Genomic DNA, 19208 nt, shown 5'->3' with positions numbered 1-19208 from the left:
TAAGTAGGTCTTTTATACTGGGAGATAAACTCTGTTAAGATTATTGATTAATCTATTCAGATTAGGTAGTATGATATTCCATGCATTTCTTTGGATCATACTTGAATAAATATTAATTCTATATATGAAAAATTCCTTTCTTCATTACTTACTAGACTTTGTAAAGTCTGAATTTTGCTTTGGTTGGGTTTGGATTCCTATTTCACAATTTAATTTTAGCACAAACTATAACATTGCTGAAATAAACTATAGAAACAAATTTACAACAAGGTTATCTGAGACTTCATCCTGCGAAGTTTAGTTGCTGATACACCCAAAGAAGTGCTGTGGAAATCTCAGCTTTATGGCAGAACCGTATCATGGACTACAATGACACAATTTCTAGTTCTGATACTTGAAGTTTTAACTCTAGCATTTCACTGTTACAGGGAATTCCCTTTAAATGCAAGTATTTATTCAAAAGATTTAAACTATGTTAAAAGAAAGGAAATCCTTTCTTGGGGGCAAAATAAAAGCTTCTTGAGAGATCCAGTTCCAAATTTTCTTTCCTAAAGGAAGGCAGGTTCTGTGAGTGAAGAAGAATGAGTGTGCTTATTAAATTCATTACAGGTGTCATCATCTTTTAAATCTTCTTATTCATCTTTTAGATTCCCAGAAGTTGTGCATGAGTTCCTGTGAGGAGAGTTGGCATCCTGGAAATCAAAGACGGTTATGATGCAGTTTTTTGATATGAGGATAACAGGTTAATAACTAAAATTTATTTATTCTTACTCTCCTGTTACATTAAACTTGAAAAGCTGTTTTGGCCTACTATGGACTCATATATAAACTGGGGGGAGGAAACAATATATTTTCCATCTAGAGAGAAAAGTGTTGTTTTGTTGTATTTTGTTTTTCATAGTAGACTAGTCTTTTTTTTTTTGAGACGGAGTCTTGCTCTGTCCCTAGGCTGGAGTGCAGTGGCACAATCTTGGCTCACTGCAACCTCTGCCTCCCGAGTTCAAGTGATTCTCCTGCCTCAGCCTCCCAAGTAGCTGGGACTACAGGCACCTGCCACCATGCCCGACTAATTTTTGTATTTTCAGTAGAGACAGGGTTTCACCATGTTGGCCAGGATGGTCTCGATCTCTTGACCTCTGCCTCCCAAAGTGCTGGGATTACAGGCGTGAGCCACTGCACCCGGCCCACCAGTCTTAATTATAATTAATTATCATTGTTATAATTAAAATAGCATTATTTGACAGAATTTATTTCTGACAGTTTATTTTCATGTTAGACTCTACTTAGTAAATCCTAATAACTTTTGCTATATAATGAGAAAACATCTCAGTAGAAAAGTGAAATCACAATTTAAAAAATTATTTTAAAAGGTATGACAAAATATTAAAAGCAGCATGCTGTAGCCAAAATAAGTCATAAATATCTTCACTAAATAGGCAAACTCTACAAATATATGCAATGATGCCTGCATTGCAACCCATGTGAAAAAATATGATTGTTTCTCATCAGGCTTTAAATATCAAATTAGATTTTAATTACATCAAATTAGAGGATGATCATCACAGTATTTTTACTTTTCTCCAAAAGTTTTCTGAATTGCTTGGCAGGATTGTATATAATATAGTTTTCTCCATATAGTGGCAACTTGCTCATTTTGGAGAGAACTGAGGTTGTTATGGGAATTTTTACTAAGAGAAGCCTTTATAATGAATTTGGCTCTCAGGAAGCCACCTTTTTAAAAATCATCCTGTGGAAATAAGTCTTTATTCAGCTGGACTCTGGCACTCATCACGCCTTCTTTCTTGGTAGTTCCTTTTTCCCCTCATCCCATACTCTCTGAGCATGTATGCTCTGAGCGGTGGTTGGGCAATGAGTGTCTAAGTGACTCGTGGGATCAGTGTTACAACTACGATGCCCTGAGATGTTCATGTATTTTTAAAAGATTTTACAATTGATCTATGGCATTTTAATAACAAATACAATGATGTCCCTTCTAAAATGTCATTCACTAATTATTACCGTAAGACACGTATTTTGTTTACAAGTGTCATACCACAAATCCTCAACAGAAGACGAAATGTTTATAAGTGTCATACCACCAAATCCTCAAGAAAAGACCAAGTGACCGTTTACATTTTTAAAAATGTTTTATGGTACATGTGCGCAATGTGCAGATGTACCATAAAACATTTTTAAAAATGTAAACGGTCACTTGGTCTTTTCTTGAGGATTTGGTGGTATGACACTTACCATAAAACCTAAAGTATAATAATGATAATAATAATAATAATAATAAAAGAAAAAAAAATCAAAAAAAAAAAAATGTTTTATTATTAAAATGTTGGAAGTGGAGAAGCCGTGTTTGCTGCCAGTCATTTTATACCATCATTATTTAGGATGCCATTATTTAATGCTCACTTGACTTTTGCCACCACTCAAGTAATGATTAATTTCCTGAGGTAAAGTTTTTTTCTGAGATAATGTTTTCCTAAGCAAAAGATCCCAGATTGACAACCCTGGGTACTGTAGGTCTTTATTCCTCTGCAGAGTAAGCCTGTCTTCCTGCCAATCCCACCCAGCCGTTATCCTGAAGAGACCTCTGAGGAGGTCCATCTAGGAGGCTGTTTATGTGTCTTTCCTTTGGGACCCTGTCTGGGGAAATTATTTAACTGGGTGCCAAACTTATTTGAGTGGGACTCTGAAGAGTGGCCAAAGGAGAGGGCACACTTCTATAAGAATGCCAGCTCTTCCCTGTAATATCATTTTATTTCGCTTCAGTTCCTTTAGTTCCCTTACCACTGAAATAGCCATGCAGAGGTAATCTCTTTTTTAACATGATCCCCTCTGAAAAGTGTGATGAGCCTGCCAGACAACGTCTGTCTTTACTGACTGGAGCAGCATCCACAGGAAACCCAAAGTCATATCCCCTGAGTTTTATTCTCCAGTAAATTATCTTACTCCTTTCATAGCACTCAAAACCCACTAGAGAAAATTTTAACTGTGAATGCAAAACTGTATTTGGAATTCCGCTCCTTTGTTGGCAGTGGGTGCCAAAAATGACTTTGTGTGGGTTTGGTTACCATAAAAGGAAATCTCAGTGAATAAAGTGACAACTCGCTGTTTTCATATGAGAATTACTCTCATACTGCATTTTTTGATGTATCAATTGATTAGGAAACCTGGTATATATTTTAATGGAATATTAGAGAATCTGAAAAATGAATTGACTCTACACAGTCATAGAGAAATACTGTAGCTATAATTAACCATATTACTAGAGATCTTTATAGTTCTAAGTGGATCTCTGTTGAAGAAATTAAACTAAAATTGCAGGTGGATACAATGGTACATTTAATGACTTGTAATAATGTTATGAAGTCCAAAGAAAGTGTTTTCCTAGACTTAATGATTCATTTAATATAGATTTCCTTATCTAACATACTTTAAAAAATGTTTTGTTATCTATAAGCATTTTTATACATTTTAGTAATAAAATGTAAGCTCAAGAATTTATGCCATTTGAAAGAGTTAGGTTGCTTAGTAAAAGTATCACCTAACAAAACAAGACAAATGCCATTATCTGACCTTGAATTAAGCTTTGAAAACCCGATTGTTTTTAAAGTGAATTTATTTTCCTCAGTATAACTTGAGTGGAGTAGCAGAGAAACTTTCAAACCCTCCCAAATCCTGCTGATTTTTAAAGAGAAAGTCGTGCCATGTTCAGTAATAGATTGTGGGGCACATAATTTCCATTGCAGAATCTTTTCAGTTTCCAGGATAAAGCAGCTGTAGAAAAGTGACGAATACAAATAGTCCATATTTTTAATGGTTCATAAATATGATCAATAAATTCTAAAAAGAAGCCATCACTCACTTTCTCTCCCACCTACCTTTCTCTATATGTCTCAGAAACTCCAAGAAGAGACGTGATTTTATGGATAGCAGTTAGTCAAAGGCTCCCCAAGGATAGTGTTGGAGAGAAAAAGACATCCTCAAACATGTTTCAAATCAAGTGTGAAAGGTTCATGTGAAATAAGCATGATTTTTAGTTCCCTAGTAAGCCTTTCACTGAAGTGAAAAACTAGACATTGTGGATCAGAGGAGGGGTCCCTGTAGTGCTGGGACCTCCAGCTTAGGCACAAAGATGGAAGCTCTTCCTGCACAACCCAGGAGAGAAAGCATGGCGTGGGATATCATCTAGCTTCCTGGTAAAATGGTGGGGCATCTCGGGTAGGCTTGTCTTAGAAATTTAAAAGGAAGAGATTTTCTTGACAGAAGCTATTTGCATAATTGAGTTAATGTTTTGAATCTTAAAAACTTTCTGGATAATAAATGCTGTTGGAATATAGAAAGATCCTATGTTAAACTTAGCAAAATTATTTTTTAAAATAAAGTGATAGATAAGACTTTTTTTCTGATTATCCTCCTTCTCCTAAAAATTAAACAATTAACTTAATGGTCTAGACATGGTTTGTTCTGACCATGACGTATCTGGTTTTGAATTTTATGTAAGTCACTTTTTTTCAACCTCTGGTGTATTGTCTGGTAGCAAAATATTATTTCTGAATTTTATTTGATGAATCTACTATATGATATGCCCTTAGTGTATAAGAATGGTTTCGTTATTTTAAGCCATAAAAATTAAATGTTTGATTTATAAAGGTATTACCTTATTGCTAAGTGAAAACATTATATTTTATTGAATAACTTACGAAATAAATTATTCCAACCCTGTTTTTTATAAAATTGTATGTACTTATTACTTGAAGTTTATGCTGTTTTTTGTTTTGTTTGTTTGTTTGTTTTGAGATAGAGTCTCACTCTGTTCCCCAGGCTGGAGTGCAGTGTTGCAATCATAGCTCACTGCAGCCTCGACCTGCTGGGCTCAGGTGATTCTCCCACCTCAGCCTCCTGAGTAGCTGAGACTACAGGTACACGCCACCATACCCAGCTAATTTTTGTATTTTTTGTAGAGATGGTGTTTTGCCATGTTGCCCGGGCTGGTCTCGAACTCCTAAGCTCAAGCGATCCACCTGCCTCCACCTCTCAAAGTGCTAGGATTGCAGGCATGAGTCACCATGCCCAGCCACTGAAGTTTATGGTTTGAGCAAAATTTTATATTCTGTGTCAACCAAAAGATGGAAAATGATACATACCTGATTTTCACTTGTAAGGTTCTTATTTTCCTTAAAACTAATGATTTCCAAGCTGGGCACAGTGGCTTAGGAGCTACTTGGGAAGCAGGGCCCAGAGGATCCCTTGAGCCCATGAGTTTGAGTCCAGCCTGGACAAGAAAGTGAGACCCCTCCTCTAAAAAAAAAAGTAATGATTTTCAAAGAACAAAAGAAAACAGTCTGTCATGAGACTTTATTATGGTCTTACAAGAAGCTGTTCTCATTAATACTTAATATACATATTTTGAACATTATTTAAATTATGGATTTTTTATTTCTAGGAAATGGCATTTTGGGGCCATTTTTTTTGTACTACAGACATGCAGAGCTCATTTATATTCTCTCAGAACCATTAAAAGTTGAGACATTTCATATATTAAAGTTAAGTGGAAATATTTAGATGAAGATATTATTGAAGATGTATTATTTTAAGTTGTAATAAAACTTAATGGAGAGTGGTGGTGAGTCCTCCCAGACTTAGAAGTCACCAAATTTAGATCTGAATTTTGATTCTGAAACCCAACCTTTCTAAGAATCATTCTCAACTGTAAAATAGGTGTAATAATACCCTTAGCATAGAGGTATAATGAAGATAAAATAAGACAATGTATATGAAACTCTTTAACAGTATGTATCAGCCCATGGTAAATATATAGTAAATGACAGTCGTTATCATTGTTATAATTAACAATGAAACTGCATACAGAGATCAATACCATGATAAAATATTAAATCTGAAAAGTAACTTAGAAATTATTCACTTCAAGCTCTGAGTCCTAATTGAGGATTCACACATGCTTGTCTTGAATTGAAAATGTAGTATACTTCCATTTTAGAGGGTATTTATTTACCTCTGCAAGTCTGGCAGAGGTTGTGTCTACACGAACCTTAAATATTTAGTTAATTAAACACAGTCAGCCAGTTTAGATTCAACATTGTGTCTTCTTCTTGTTAGCATGGTTCCTGGAATTGACACAAGGAAATTTGCATTGGAATATTATGAGACTATCACTTCTGTTTCAGTTTTTGCCTCATTTCCTACAGAGGCATGCTAAAGAAAATTATTGCACAGCAAAAAATTAAATCCAATAGCAAAACTTTTTAGCAAACTGAGATTAATATCTTTGTTTAGTATTTTGACTGCTGCTTTACAAATCTCTTAGGCTTCATGGCCATTAACAGAAGGAATCTTTGAGTACAGATGTCTTACTACAAATATCTGGGGGCTACTGATTTCTCACCCAAAAGACTTACCGTTCCTGTGAGAATTTCCAGGTGCTTTTCCCCTCTCAAAGTGCAACTTCTCTCATCATCATCATCACAGTCAAATTCTATGTTAGGGAGAAAATTGCCCATGGAAGTAAGACTACTATTTGAGTTTCACTTTAGGAATCTGCAGTACATCTGCCTGGTAGCATTTTTGAAAATTATTAACTAGTGTTTTATTTAAAAAGATAAACATGCTCATGTTAAGAAAAATAAACAAAAATTAAACTTACTGAAAGTCATGAGGTAAAAGGTAAAAATCCTTTCTTTCCTCTTCCTCTGAATCCCAGGTTCCACTTCTTTTTTTTTTTTGAGATGGAGTTTCACTCTTGTTGCCCAGGCTGGAATGCAATGGCTCAATCTTGGCTCACTGCAACCTCTGCCTCCCGGGTCCAAATAATTCTCCTGCCTCAGCCTCCCAAGTAGCTGGGATTACAGGCATGCACCACCACGCCTGGCTAATTTTTTATATTTTTAGTAGAAATGGGGTTTCTCTATGTTGGTCAGGCTGGTGCCAATGCTGCCTGGCATCCTCACAGGAATTTTCTGTTGATCAACTGTTCCTCTTTTTCACCCATAGGATTAACAATGTGTCTTCGTACTGGGGTGCAATAAGCTTTTCTTGCATTTAATGTTACTATCCCCTGAACAAGTTTCTATACTGGTACTTATAGCTGTACTTTATTTATTTTAAATGCCTCAGTTTTATCATTGAGCCATAATTTATTTAAGCGGTTCTTGTACATATATATTGGCATGCGCTTGTGCAAGTACACCAGTAAGGATACATTTCCAGCAGTGGAATTTCTAGGTCAATGTGTATAATCTTTTTTATTTTGATAAACGGACACATTGCCTATCGAGGAAACATCTGAGATTTTATGACAGTTGATACAGTTTATCATTGAAGTTCTCAGAATCCTCTGGGTACCTCATTGAACACTCCCCTAAGGAAGTTGAGTATTCACTTAAAATTGAACGATTACTTAGATGTCAAGTCATCCTGAGCCATATGCCATCATCTAGAGGACTCCTTCACTTTGCTATGATGTAAATTTCCTAAAAGGGAAATTTATTCTCTTAAGCGTAAACATTCAAACCTATCAGAAAAAAACAAACAAACAAACAAAAAAAACCCACTATTTTCAGCCAGGCGAGGTGGCTCACACCTATAATCCTAACACTTTGGGAGGCCAAGATGGGCAGATTGCTTGAGCCCAGGAGTTTGAGACCAGCCTGGGCAATATGGCAAGACCTCATCTCTACAAAAAAATACAAAAATTAGATGGATGTAGTGGTGCATGCCGTTAGTCCCAGTTACTTGGGAGCCTGAGGTGGGAGGATCGCCTGAGCTCAGGGAGGTCGAGGCCGCAGTGAGCAGTGATTGCACCACTGTACTCCAGCCTGGGCACCAGAGTGAGACTCTGTCTTAAAAAAAACAATATAAAAAACTCCCGTATCTCAACTTTTAATATCTAGGGAATTAGAACTAGGCTGATTACATTTAAATAACTAAGATGTTTCATATATAATAATCTTATATCTTAGAAAATATTACCATGATGTTTTTATAATATTTTCTCAGTTATTTTTGAGTCACAGTGTCAATGTAAGGTTTACTCTTCTGGTGTAATGCTTTCTGAAGCAGTTTCTTGCTTCTGTTTTAGGGTACATAGCATTGTGAACCCTTTATATAATGAACTGGAAGTTGGAATTTGTATTTGTATATATCAATGGTATAGTTTAATGGAACAATTTTTCCTAACTGCATTTATTTTGTATCCAGGAAGCGTCAGGACAATCATGCCCATAAGAACTCTAAACTGTTCAGGTAATCATTTCATTTTTAAACTGTCCTAGAAATATGCTTTGTTTTCTATATTAAGAAGACTTTATAATTGTTTTGTTTAGATGCACCCTTTTATCTTTTCCAAAGTTCTGTGACATCTGATTCTTATAGCCTTGATGTCATTTTACTAATCACTGATTTTAAGCTGTAAAATATAGTTATACTTTATAGTAATATATAATACTTTATGAATTATGTATTTTATAAAACATGGATTTTATATATGTATGCCTATATGTATACTATGTTATATTTATATTTTATATTCATATATAACATATATATGGTTTTTTTTGAGATGGAGTCTCACTCTGTCGCCAGGCTGCAGTGCAGTGACATGATGTCAGCTCACTGCAACCTCCGCCTCCCGGGTTCAAGCGATTCCCTTCCCTTAGCCTCCCGAGTAGCTGGGACTACAGGTGCATGCCACCACACCCAGCTAATTTTTGTATTTTTAGTAGAGACGGGGTTTCACCATTTTGGCCAGGATGGTTTCGGTCTCTTGACCTCATGATCCACTTGCCTCAGCCTCCCAAAATGCTGGGATTACAGGCATGAGCCACCATGCCTGGCCACGTATTTTTTGTATTAAGCTATAAAACATATCTCTATATAGAGATATGTAATAGGCTTTGGCATACAAGTCATAAAACTTGGTTAGGAATAGCTCTAATTTTTTTTTAATGGGGCTTTCTAAAATCTTATACTTTTGTAGATAATATCCATCAAGGATTTTCCTTCAAATGGTTTTCTAAAGTTAAAAAGTATTTAAAAGCATGACCAGAATTCAAACACGGAAGAGACTTATGTTCATGACTTAATGCTGAGTTTGAAATTAATATATTTTAATTGTGGAATTAATGTAATCTCAATAAAAATAATTCCTTGGAGTAAAAAACATTTCAAATTTATCTAATTTCTGGTTGGTTAGTTAGGTTTTTTTTTTTTTGGTTTCTTATTTGAAACTGTTATGACAATCTCTTTGTATTTTCTTTTTCTTCAGATCATTTTATCTTAGTGAAACTGGCAATTGAACTTTGCTCTAGTTGATGGGCAAAATTTCTCCTAGACTATTCATCATCCCAATTTCATCCTAGTTGAAAATTTTCAAATGCCATAAGAAATCTTTGTAGATTTGCACTTAGCTTTTGGATGGACATTTCTACAATGGAGAGAACTGTGTTATAGCCCTGGTCCAAGGACATTACTAGCTAATGCCCATCGACTGTGGTGTGCGTGTGGAAGGTTCCAAAGAGAAGGAGCAATCAGCAAGTTTGCAGACACCCTGGAACATGGAAGCAACCAAGCTTTAAGAAGCACAGCTTTGGAGACACTCCATGAGTCTGCACCGCTTTCAGGGGAACTAGCACTTAAGACCTTGTGTAACAAAATGGACACTGGGGACACAGCTCTAGGACAAAAAGCTACCTCAAGGTCTGGAGAAACTGATAAAGCATCAGGTAGATGGAGACAGGAACAATCAGCTGTTATTAAGATGAGCACTTTTGGCAGTCAAGAAGGACAGCGGCAACCACAAATAGAGCCTGAGCAAATCGGAAACACAGCATCAGCACAACTGTTTGGTTCTGGGAAACTGGCCTCCCCTAGTGAAGTGGTGCAGCAAGTCACAGAGAAGCAATATCCACCACATCGTCCGAGTCCTTACTCATGCCAACACTCACTCTCTTTCCCTCAGCACTCATTGCCACAGGGGGTCATGCACAGCACCAAGCCACATCAGAGCCTCGAAGGTCCTCCGTGGCTTTTCCCTGGCCCTTTGCCATCCGTTGCCTCTGAGGACTTATTTCCTTTTCCTATACATGGCCACAGTGGTGGTTATCCTAGAAAAAAGATTTCAAGTCTGAACCCTGCTTATAGCCAATACTCCCAGAAAAGTATCGAACAGGCAGAAGAGGCTCACAAGAAAGAGCACAAACCCAAAAAGCCTGGCAAGTACATTTGCCCTTACTGCAGCAGAGCGTGTGCCAAACCTAGCGTACTGAAAAAACACATCAGGTCCCATACTGGGGAGCGGCCATATCCATGTATACCTTGTGGTTTCTCTTTCAAGACAAAGAGCAATTTGTACAAGCACAGGAAGTCACATGCCCATGCAATTAAGGCAGGATTAGTACCTTTCACAGAGTCAGCTGTATCTAAATTGGACCTAGAGGCTGGTTTTATTGATGTAGAAGCAGAAATACATTCAGATGGTGAACAGAGTACAGACACAGATGAGGAGAGTTCTTTATTTGCCGAGGCTTCTGACAAAATGAGTCCTGGCCCACCCATCCCACTGGACATTGCCAGCAGAGGCGGCTATCATGGGTCATTGGAAGAATCATTGGGAGGTCCAATGAAGGTGCCGATTTTGATTATCCCTAAAAGTGGGATTCCTCTCCCTAATGAAAGCTCTCAGTATATTGGCCCTGATATGCTACCAAATCCATCTTTAAATACTAAGGCTGATGATTCGCACACAGTCAAACAGAAACTTGCACTAAGACTGTCAGAGAAAAAAGGACAAGATTCTGAGCCATCGCTCAATCTTCTGAGCCCGCACAGTAAAGGAAGCACTGATTCTGGTTACTTTTCTCGCTCAGAAAGTGCTGAGCAGCAAATAAGCCCTCCCAACACAAATGCAAAGTCTTACGAAGAAATCATCTTTGGAAAATACTGTCGGCTTAGTCCGAGAAATGCACTCAGTGTTACAACCACAAGTCAGGAGCGTGCCGCAATGGGTAGGAAGGGCATAATGGAACCATTACCTCACGTAAACACCAGGTTAGATGTCAAGATGTTTGAAGATCCTGTTTCACAGCTGATCCCAAGCAAGGGAGATGTCGACCCCAGTCAAACGAGCATGCTGAAATCCACTAAGTTCAACAGTGAGTCCAGACAACCCCAGATTATTCCATCATCTATCAGGAACGAAGGAAAACTTTATCCAGCAAACTTCCAAGGCAGCAACCCGGTTCTCTTAGAAGCTCCTGTAGACTCTTCACCCCTTATTAGAAGCAACTCAATGCCAACTTCTTCAGCAACTAATCTAACTATTCCTCCTTCTTTGAGGGGAAGTCACTCATTTGATGAAAGGATGACTGGTTCCGACGATGTATTCTATCCAGGGACCGTGGGCATACCCCCTCAGCGCATGCTGAGAAGACAAGCGGCATTTGAGCTGCCGTCGGTACAGGAGGGCCACGTGGAAGTCGAGCACCATGGCAGGATGTTGAAGGGAATCAGCAGTTCATCCCTGAAGGAAAAGAAATTGTCTCCTGGGGACAGGGTTGGGTATGACTATGATGTCTGTCGGAAACCCTATAAGAAGTGGGAGGACTCTGAAACACCAAAGCAAAACTACAGGGACATTTCCTGCTTGAGTTCTTTAAAGCATGGTGGAGAATATTTCATGGATCCTGTGGTGCCATTGCAGGGAGTAGCAAGCATGTTTGGAACTACCTGTGAAAACAGGAAACGCCGGAAAGAGAAGAGCGTAGGGGATGAAGAGGACACGCCCATGATCTGCAGCAGCATTGTAAGCACTCCCGTGGGCATCATGGCTTCCGATTATGACCCCAAACTGCAGATGCAGGAAGGAGTCAGGAGTGGATTTGCCATGGCTGGACACGAAAACCTTTCTCATGGTCACACGGAACGCTTTGACCCATGTCGGCCCCAACTGCAGCCTGGAAGTCCATCTCTTGTGTCAGAGGAGTCACCTTCAGCCATTGATTCAGACAAGATGTTAGACCTAGGGGGCAGGAAACCTCCTGGAAATGTGATTTCTGTGATTCAGCACACCAACTCACTGAGCCGACCCAATTCATTTGAAAGATCTGAGTCAGCCGAACTTGTGGCTTGCACACAGGATAAAGCCCCTTCCCCTTCAGAGACTTGTGACAGTGAGATTTCAGAAGCCCCAGTGAGTCCTGAGTGGGCTCCACCCGGGGATGGTGCAGAAAGTGGGGGGAAACCCTCTCCATCTCAGCAGGTGCAGCAGCAGTCCTATCACACACAGCCCAGGCTAGTTCGGCAACACAACATCCAGGTTCCTGAGATTCGAGTGACTGAGGAGCCTGATAAACCCGAGAAGGAGAAAGAAGCCCAGAGCAAAGAGCCAGAGAAGCCTGTGGAAGAATTTCAGTGGCCCCAGAGAAGTGAGACCCTTTCCCAGCTCCCCGCGGAGAAGTTGCCACCCAAAAAGAAGCGTCTGCGACTTGCAGATATGGAGCACTCTTCAGGGGAGTCCAGCTTTGAATCCACAGGCACAGGCCTCTCCCGCAGCCCCAGCCAAGAAAGCAACTTGTCCCACAGCTCCAGTTTCTCCATGTCTTTTGAAAGAGAGGAAACCAGTAAGCTTTCTGCACTTCCTAAGCAGGATGAGTTTGGGAAGCATTCAGAGTTTCTGACTGTCCCTGCTGGTTCATACTCATTGTCTGTCCCAGGCCATCACCACCAGAAAGAGATGCGACGCTGCTCATCAGAGCAGATGCCTTGTCCTCACCCAGCAGAAGTCCCAGAAGTTCGGAGCAAATCATTTGATTATGGAAATCTGTCCCATGCTCCTGTGTCGGGAGCAGCAGCCTCCACGGTATCACCGTCCAGGGAGAGGAAGAAATGCTTTCTGGTGCGGCAAGCTTCCTTCAGTGGCTCCCCAGAAATCTCCCAGGGCGAGGCCGGCATGGATCAGAGCGTGAAGCAAGAGCAGCTGGAGCACCTGCATGCTGGCCTCCGGTCCGGGTGGCACCATGGCCCGCCTGCTGTGCTGCCCCCTCTTCAGCAAGAGGACCCAGGGAAGCAGGTGGTGGGTCCTTGTCCCCCGCTGAGCTCAGGGCCACTGCACCTGGCCCAGCCACAGATCATGCACATGGACAGTCAGGAATCTTTGAGAAATCCCTTGATCCAACCAACATCCTATATGACAAGCAAGCACTTACCTGAACAGCCACACTTATTTCCACATCAAGAGACAATTCCATTTTCTCCAATCCAGAATGCCTTGTTTCAGTTTCAGTATCCTGCAGTTTGTATGGTTCATTTACCAGCTCAGCAGCCTCCCTGGTGGCAGGCTCATTTCCCACATCCCTTTGCTCAGCACCCTCAGAAGAGCTATGGCAAGCCCTCTTTTCAGACAGAAATCCATTCGAGCTATCCCTTAGAGCATGTGGCAGAGCACACTGGAAAGAAACCTGCTGAGTACGCACACACGAAAGAGCAGACCTACCCATGTTATTCAGGAGCATCAGGGCTACACCCAAAGAACCTTCTTCCAAAGTTTCCTTCAGACCAGAGCAGTAAGTCAACTGAAACGCCCTCCGAGCAGGTTCTTCAAGAAGATTTTGCCTCGGCAAATGCTGGGCCTTTGCAGTCCCTGCCAGGAACAGTGGTTCCTGTTCGGATCCAGACGCACGTACCATCCTATGGAAGTGTCATGTACACGAGCATTTCTCAGATACTTGGGCAGAATAGCCCTGCCATTGTCATATGCAAAGTCGATGAGAATATGACCCAAAGGACACTGGTCACCAACGCAGCCATGCAAGGGATAGGATTCAACATTGCCCAGGTGCTGGGGCAGCATGCGGGCTTGGAGAAGTACCCCATTTGGAAAGCACCTCAGACTTTGCCCCTCGGCTTAGAATCCTCCATCCCCTTGTGTTTACCTTCCACCTCTGATAGCGTGGCCACCCTGGGAGGTAGCAAGCGAATGCTTTCTCCAGCCAGTAGCTTGGAGCTCTTCATGGAAACCAAGCAGCAGAAAAGGGTCAAAGAAGAAAAGATGTATGGACAGATTGTGGAGGAGCTTAGTGCTGTGGAGCTGACCAACTCAGACATCAAAAAGGACCTCTCCCGCCCCCAGAAACCCCAGCTGGTTCGACAAGGGTGTGCTTCTGAGCCAAAAGATGGCTTGCAGTCAGGGTCATCTTCCTTCTCCTCTCTGTCGCCCTCCTCATCTCAAGACTATCCTTCTGTTAGCCCGTCTTCCAGGGAGCCATTCCCACCCAGCAAGGAGATGCTTTCCAGTTCCCAGGCACCACTTCCGGGGCAGAAGTCCAGTGGGCCTTCCGAAAGCAAAGAATCTTCAGATGAATTAGATATCGATGAGACGGCATCGGACATGAGCATGAGCCCACAGAGTTCTTCATTACCAGCGGGAGATGGTCAGCCAGAAGAGGAAGGGAAGGGCCACAAGCGGCCTGTTGGCATGCTGGTCCGCATGGCCTCTGCCCCCAGCGGGAACGTGGCAGACTCAACTCTTCTTCTCACGGACATGGCAGATTTCCAGCAGATTCTTCAGTTCCCCAGTCTGCGGACAACAACTACTGTGAGTTGGTGCTTCTTGAATTATACAAAACCCAATTATGTGCAACAGGCCACCTTCAAATCCTCGGTTTATGCTTCATGGTGCATTAGTTCCTGTAACCCAAACCCATCAGGATTGAACACCAAGACCACGCTGGCTCTTCTGAGGTCCAAGCAAAAAATCACTGCAGAAATTTATACTCTGGCTGCTATGCATAGGCCTGGAACCGGCAAGCTTACATCATCAAGTGCTTGGAAGCAGTTTTCTCAGGTAACAAATACTGTTTTAGGAAGAACTTTGTATTGTGAATTTGATTGCTGAGCAGACTACATAGTGAAGGATATAAGGCCTAAAAAAAAATACAAGTAAAATGAAGGTCAGTGTTGGGGCGTTCTCAGAAAGTCTGGCCTTACTCAGGAGTGGAAGAAGCCACTGACTGCACTTGGTTCTGAGATCTCAGGCATGGTCCATTTTCAGAAGAAAAAGCCTACATTTATGCTTTTAAAATTTAAAAATTTGGGTGCCATGAAATCCTACCACTGGGATTAATTCCCATGGGTTATTTTCCTTCTGACCTTTGTGCGTGACCTAGCAGTTCTAATTTTCTTTGGATGTGAGGAATTCAGGGAATTGTGAAGTGGGCCATAGAGGAGGGAGTGGAGGCTGAAAGGAAAGACGAAGAAGGAGGACCGAGCTTTGCAAATGCTGCAGGGCTTACTCTCATTGACAAGACATCTATCTCCTTCAAAACTTATTTTTCCAAGTTGCTGGCTGGTTTATTCCTATAAGAACCATCAATGCCTTCCATGTAAAATTATAAAAATAGTAAGGGGAATTTTGAAATTTCTGCTAAATTAATAAGGAGGCAAATAGAGGATTTAAAAATATGTTTTCACTTATATCAGTTACCATTTTCCCTTCAATAATTTTTGAGACTACTTCCTTAATTAATATAGATTGTTTTCATTGCTACTTCAAAACATAGAATGTGTCTTTTAAGTATTAGCATTGCACAGAGTGCTGAGTGTATACGTGTATCTATATATTTTTATATATAATATATATACTTATTATATATAGCTGTAACAGAATGTTGAATTTATTCAGTGGAAACTGTCATTCTTATCTGATTTTATCCCTAGTGGCCCTTATTTTATATAACTAGTTCCTGGCCTTTTAGTACAGAATTTAGGCTCATTTTCAGAGATTATGGAAGAGTGGGACATAGGGGCTCCTGTGTCTTGGAGAAAGCATGTGAAATGATTCTCTCTTCTTGTCTTACAGATGAAACCTGATGCATCCTTTTTATTTGGCAGCAAACTAGAAAGGAAACTAGTGGGAAATATCTTAAAGGAAAGAGGGAAAGGAGATATTCATGGAGATAAAGATATTGGATCCAAACAAACTGAGCCAATCCGAATTAAAATATTTGAAGGAGGGTAAGGAAACATAAGTGCAAATGTAAAATGTGCAGTTATAGGTCACAGTAAATGGTCCAGAATGTCTGCATGGAAAAGGTACTGTCTAATCTGGTTGGAAGCTGAAAGTAAATTCCTTTTCTATTTACAGTTCTGAACTCTGGCTGGTAATAGATCATAAGTTCATGCCCTTGCTTTTGGGATTTGCTTTGCATGAAAATGTCCCTAATGGATATCATTCAAGCCTCTTCCTTAAATTTTCACCCGTCTAATTTATTATGAAAGCTACTAAATTGGTGGACACTTGATGTCATCTAAGTTTGTTCATTCTTTGATCATTTTGTAGGTATTTGTTTTATTGATGGACATATTTTTATTCTATGCTTACAAAAATCAGATCATGCACAATCATGTATAATCTTCAGAACTAGTTAATTTGTTTGTTTTTCTTATTATCTAAACTAGAGGCTTTAATGGGATTTCACCAGTTCCATCAATATCCTTTTCTGTCCCAGGATTCAAGTCAGGGTACCACATTGCACTCAGTTGTCTTGCCTTCTCAGTCTTCTCTGGTCTATGACACTTCTCTGTATTTAGGAATTTCTTTTCAGATCTTGAGTCCTGAGTCATAGAAACTCAAGTAATGAGGTTCAAAGACTTTGTTATTTGTATAGTTAAGAAAAATTACACATATGTAATGTCTTGTTTTAGATTTTGATAGAAATGTATCTTTCGTTCAGTCACATAGAAGGAAAAGCCTACACTTATGCTTTTAAAATTTAAAAATTTTGGAGCGTGCTAACCACATTTTGGAGATTATGATGTAATTAGCCTTATCTCTACAACAAATCTATTATTTACATGTCTTCATGGGCATGACTTTATTCCAATTATATTTGGAGGAAATAATGTTACTTGTTTGACTATAAAATGTGGAATGTTCAGTGAGATGAAATATCCATTTCTCACCTAGCATTACCGGTTTGGAGATGGATTATTCTATTTGGTTCTCCCTTAGGTTTTGCCCTCTTTGGATGTCTAGCATTTTCACCACTAAAACCACAATTGTATGTAGTCATGAAGCTTGTCTCGATATTTTTTTGACATCCCCTATCTTTTAACACAAACGAGAGAAATATAGATTTTATCTTTCCTCAGAGACTGAGAGGTCCCTGTGACTGAATCAACTCTCTCACATTCAGCAGCCTTCATAGCAGTGTATTTGCACCAATAGATTAGCAAGAACTCCACAATTACTGTATGCTTTGGAGAGCCCATCTCCACTAACGAAGGACACAAGTGAAAAAGCGTATGTGAACATTTTATTGCTGTGTTTTGGTGATCCAAAAGGATTGTGCCCATATTTCATTTCCTCCTCCTTTAATTGCCCCCTTTTATGGGCTTTGTCCCATTACTTCTTAATCTGTGGCCCAATTTCTGCCCAGGGGTGACCAAGTGTTTTTTCCAAACCTTGTGTTACCTCCTCTTATTTTGACAAGTGCAAAGTGCTAGCTAAAAAAATAAAAAGTATTACTGACCAAAATTGTAAGTGTATATTGTCTGATAGGTTTAATAATAAATTCAATAATTTAGTTAACATAGCTTTGAATATTTTTCAAAATCCGTCAATTATCTTATCAAGTAGATTCATGGGCCTGTAGAACTGTTGTATGATATTTTATTTATATAGGTTTCTCTAATACATCATTATATTTTATACAGAATTTTACTGTATTTTCATTCTGGAAGCAAGTTAATCAGCTAAGACATTGAAAATAAAATTATACTGCTTGATGATAAAATGCATTTCCCATCACTATGATGGCAGGCTATAGTAAGCTTGAAGTATCCTTCCATGAAGAAAATTAGCTTTGTACAAAAGTATTTATTTTAGTCTATATCTCTTAAGCAATTTCATCTAGGGGCAGAGAACAGTAAAATTTAAAGGTGAAAGATATTTGCATCTTTAGGGTTTTTCTACTTTATTGCAAAAGACAAGGATAAAATTCAAAATAATTTTGAAGAACAAGTGGAAGTCAAAATTCCTGGTAAAAGGGGGGAAATTTAAAGGAGTGAAAGACATGCAAAATTGATTATTCATAGTTTTGAATAGTTTCTACTTAACTCTCATCTGGATTGGTACTGACCAAAAAGTAGATAACGTTAAGATTAGATTTAACAGAGTTGCTGTTTAAATATGTGGATGGAGTTCCTTTCTTAAAATTATTTCAATAGATTGGATGACTGAAGTTAAACTTGCTTTTATTCCTGTTTGCGGATTAGCTAGGATAAAATGAGGAAGTTTGCAGCACTCTTAGAATGTAAAAAAACTATAACTTTAGTGCCTTTAACTAAATCCACAGTGGATTAGGGCATTTTGCATGTCAGTTTACCTTTGGAAGTTATGAAAAGAACTCCCCAAATGGAATGTCTTTCCAAAAATAACATTAGACCCAAAATTCTAGCCTAGCTTTGACTTAAGAGATAATGGCAGTCATTGAATTAGTTCGTATAATACTACTGTATCCTATGACAAATCATGTTTTATTGTATTCTAAAATGGAATGGTTGAGCATTGGGTAGATTTCTTCCCTTGATTATCAAAGAAAATACCTAAGACTGTTTTTCTAGCCGATTTGATTAAGCAAGATGACCTCAGATATCCTTTCAAACATCTCTATGAAACCCTTCTGGAAACAAATGCAAATTTGATTAAAAATAGAATCTCTAGTTTTCATTATGTAACTACCTTGAAGAAGCTAGTTGAAATTTAGACTCCACATTATTACAGATTCATGGTCTTTGGGAAGAGCAGATCAAATCTGTAGACAACAGTTGGTGAGCTGAGCTCACCCTGTGTAAACTAGAAATTTCTGAGGCACTCTCGTGCCAGGATTGTAAAAATAGAGTAGGAACTTGCAATGAAGAATTCTATTATCAGTTATACTTAATTTAGCAAATTTAGAGGGTTGTATGTTTGTACATGTACATCTTAGATGATGTAATGTTAACAAAAGATACATGATGAATATGTTGGTATGCTTTTTGTCCCTTGATTGGAGGCCATACTAGAATCCAGTCCAAAGGTCTGCAGCTCTTTGAGGTTTACATAAGTCAATTTGAACATCTACTTCCCAACTCTATAAATTCACATGTAATAGTGGAGCCAATTCCATTTTGAATTCCATGTAGCA

The 19208-nt window shown here is 39.2% G+C and overlaps 1 protein-coding gene across 10 annotated transcripts in view; it reads left to right on the top strand.

Annotated features, from left to right (window-relative positions):
* HIVEP2 (HIVEP zinc finger 2) overlaps positions 1-19208 on the top strand; it is a 195176-nt gene that overhangs the window by 162225 nt on the left and 13743 nt on the right. For 9 of the 10 annotated variants that reach the window (XM_024248690.3, XM_063725014.1, XM_063725017.1 and 6 more), the window contains 4 exons: positions 648-742; positions 8227-8271; positions 9293-14866; positions 15881-16035. In XM_024248690.3, coding sequence (XP_024104458.3) covers positions 9680-14866; positions 15881-16035 — 5342 coding nt within the window. In that variant the 5' untranslated portion in view covers positions 648-742; positions 8227-8271; positions 9293-9679. The remainder of the gene's footprint in view (positions 1-647; positions 743-8226; positions 8272-9292; positions 14867-15880; positions 16036-19208) is intronic. The other variant, XM_063725015.1, reaches the window with a different exon arrangement.

Source organism: Pongo abelii, chromosome 5 (assembly GCF_028885655.2).
Source record: "Pongo abelii isolate AG06213 chromosome 5, NHGRI_mPonAbe1-v2.0_pri, whole genome shotgun sequence".
In the NCBI taxonomy this organism is placed as follows: domain Eukaryota; kingdom Metazoa; phylum Chordata; class Mammalia; order Primates; family Hominidae; genus Pongo; species Pongo abelii.
The sequence above is the reverse complement of the archived record's forward strand: the minus strand, read 5'-3'. Positions and strand labels throughout refer to the sequence as shown.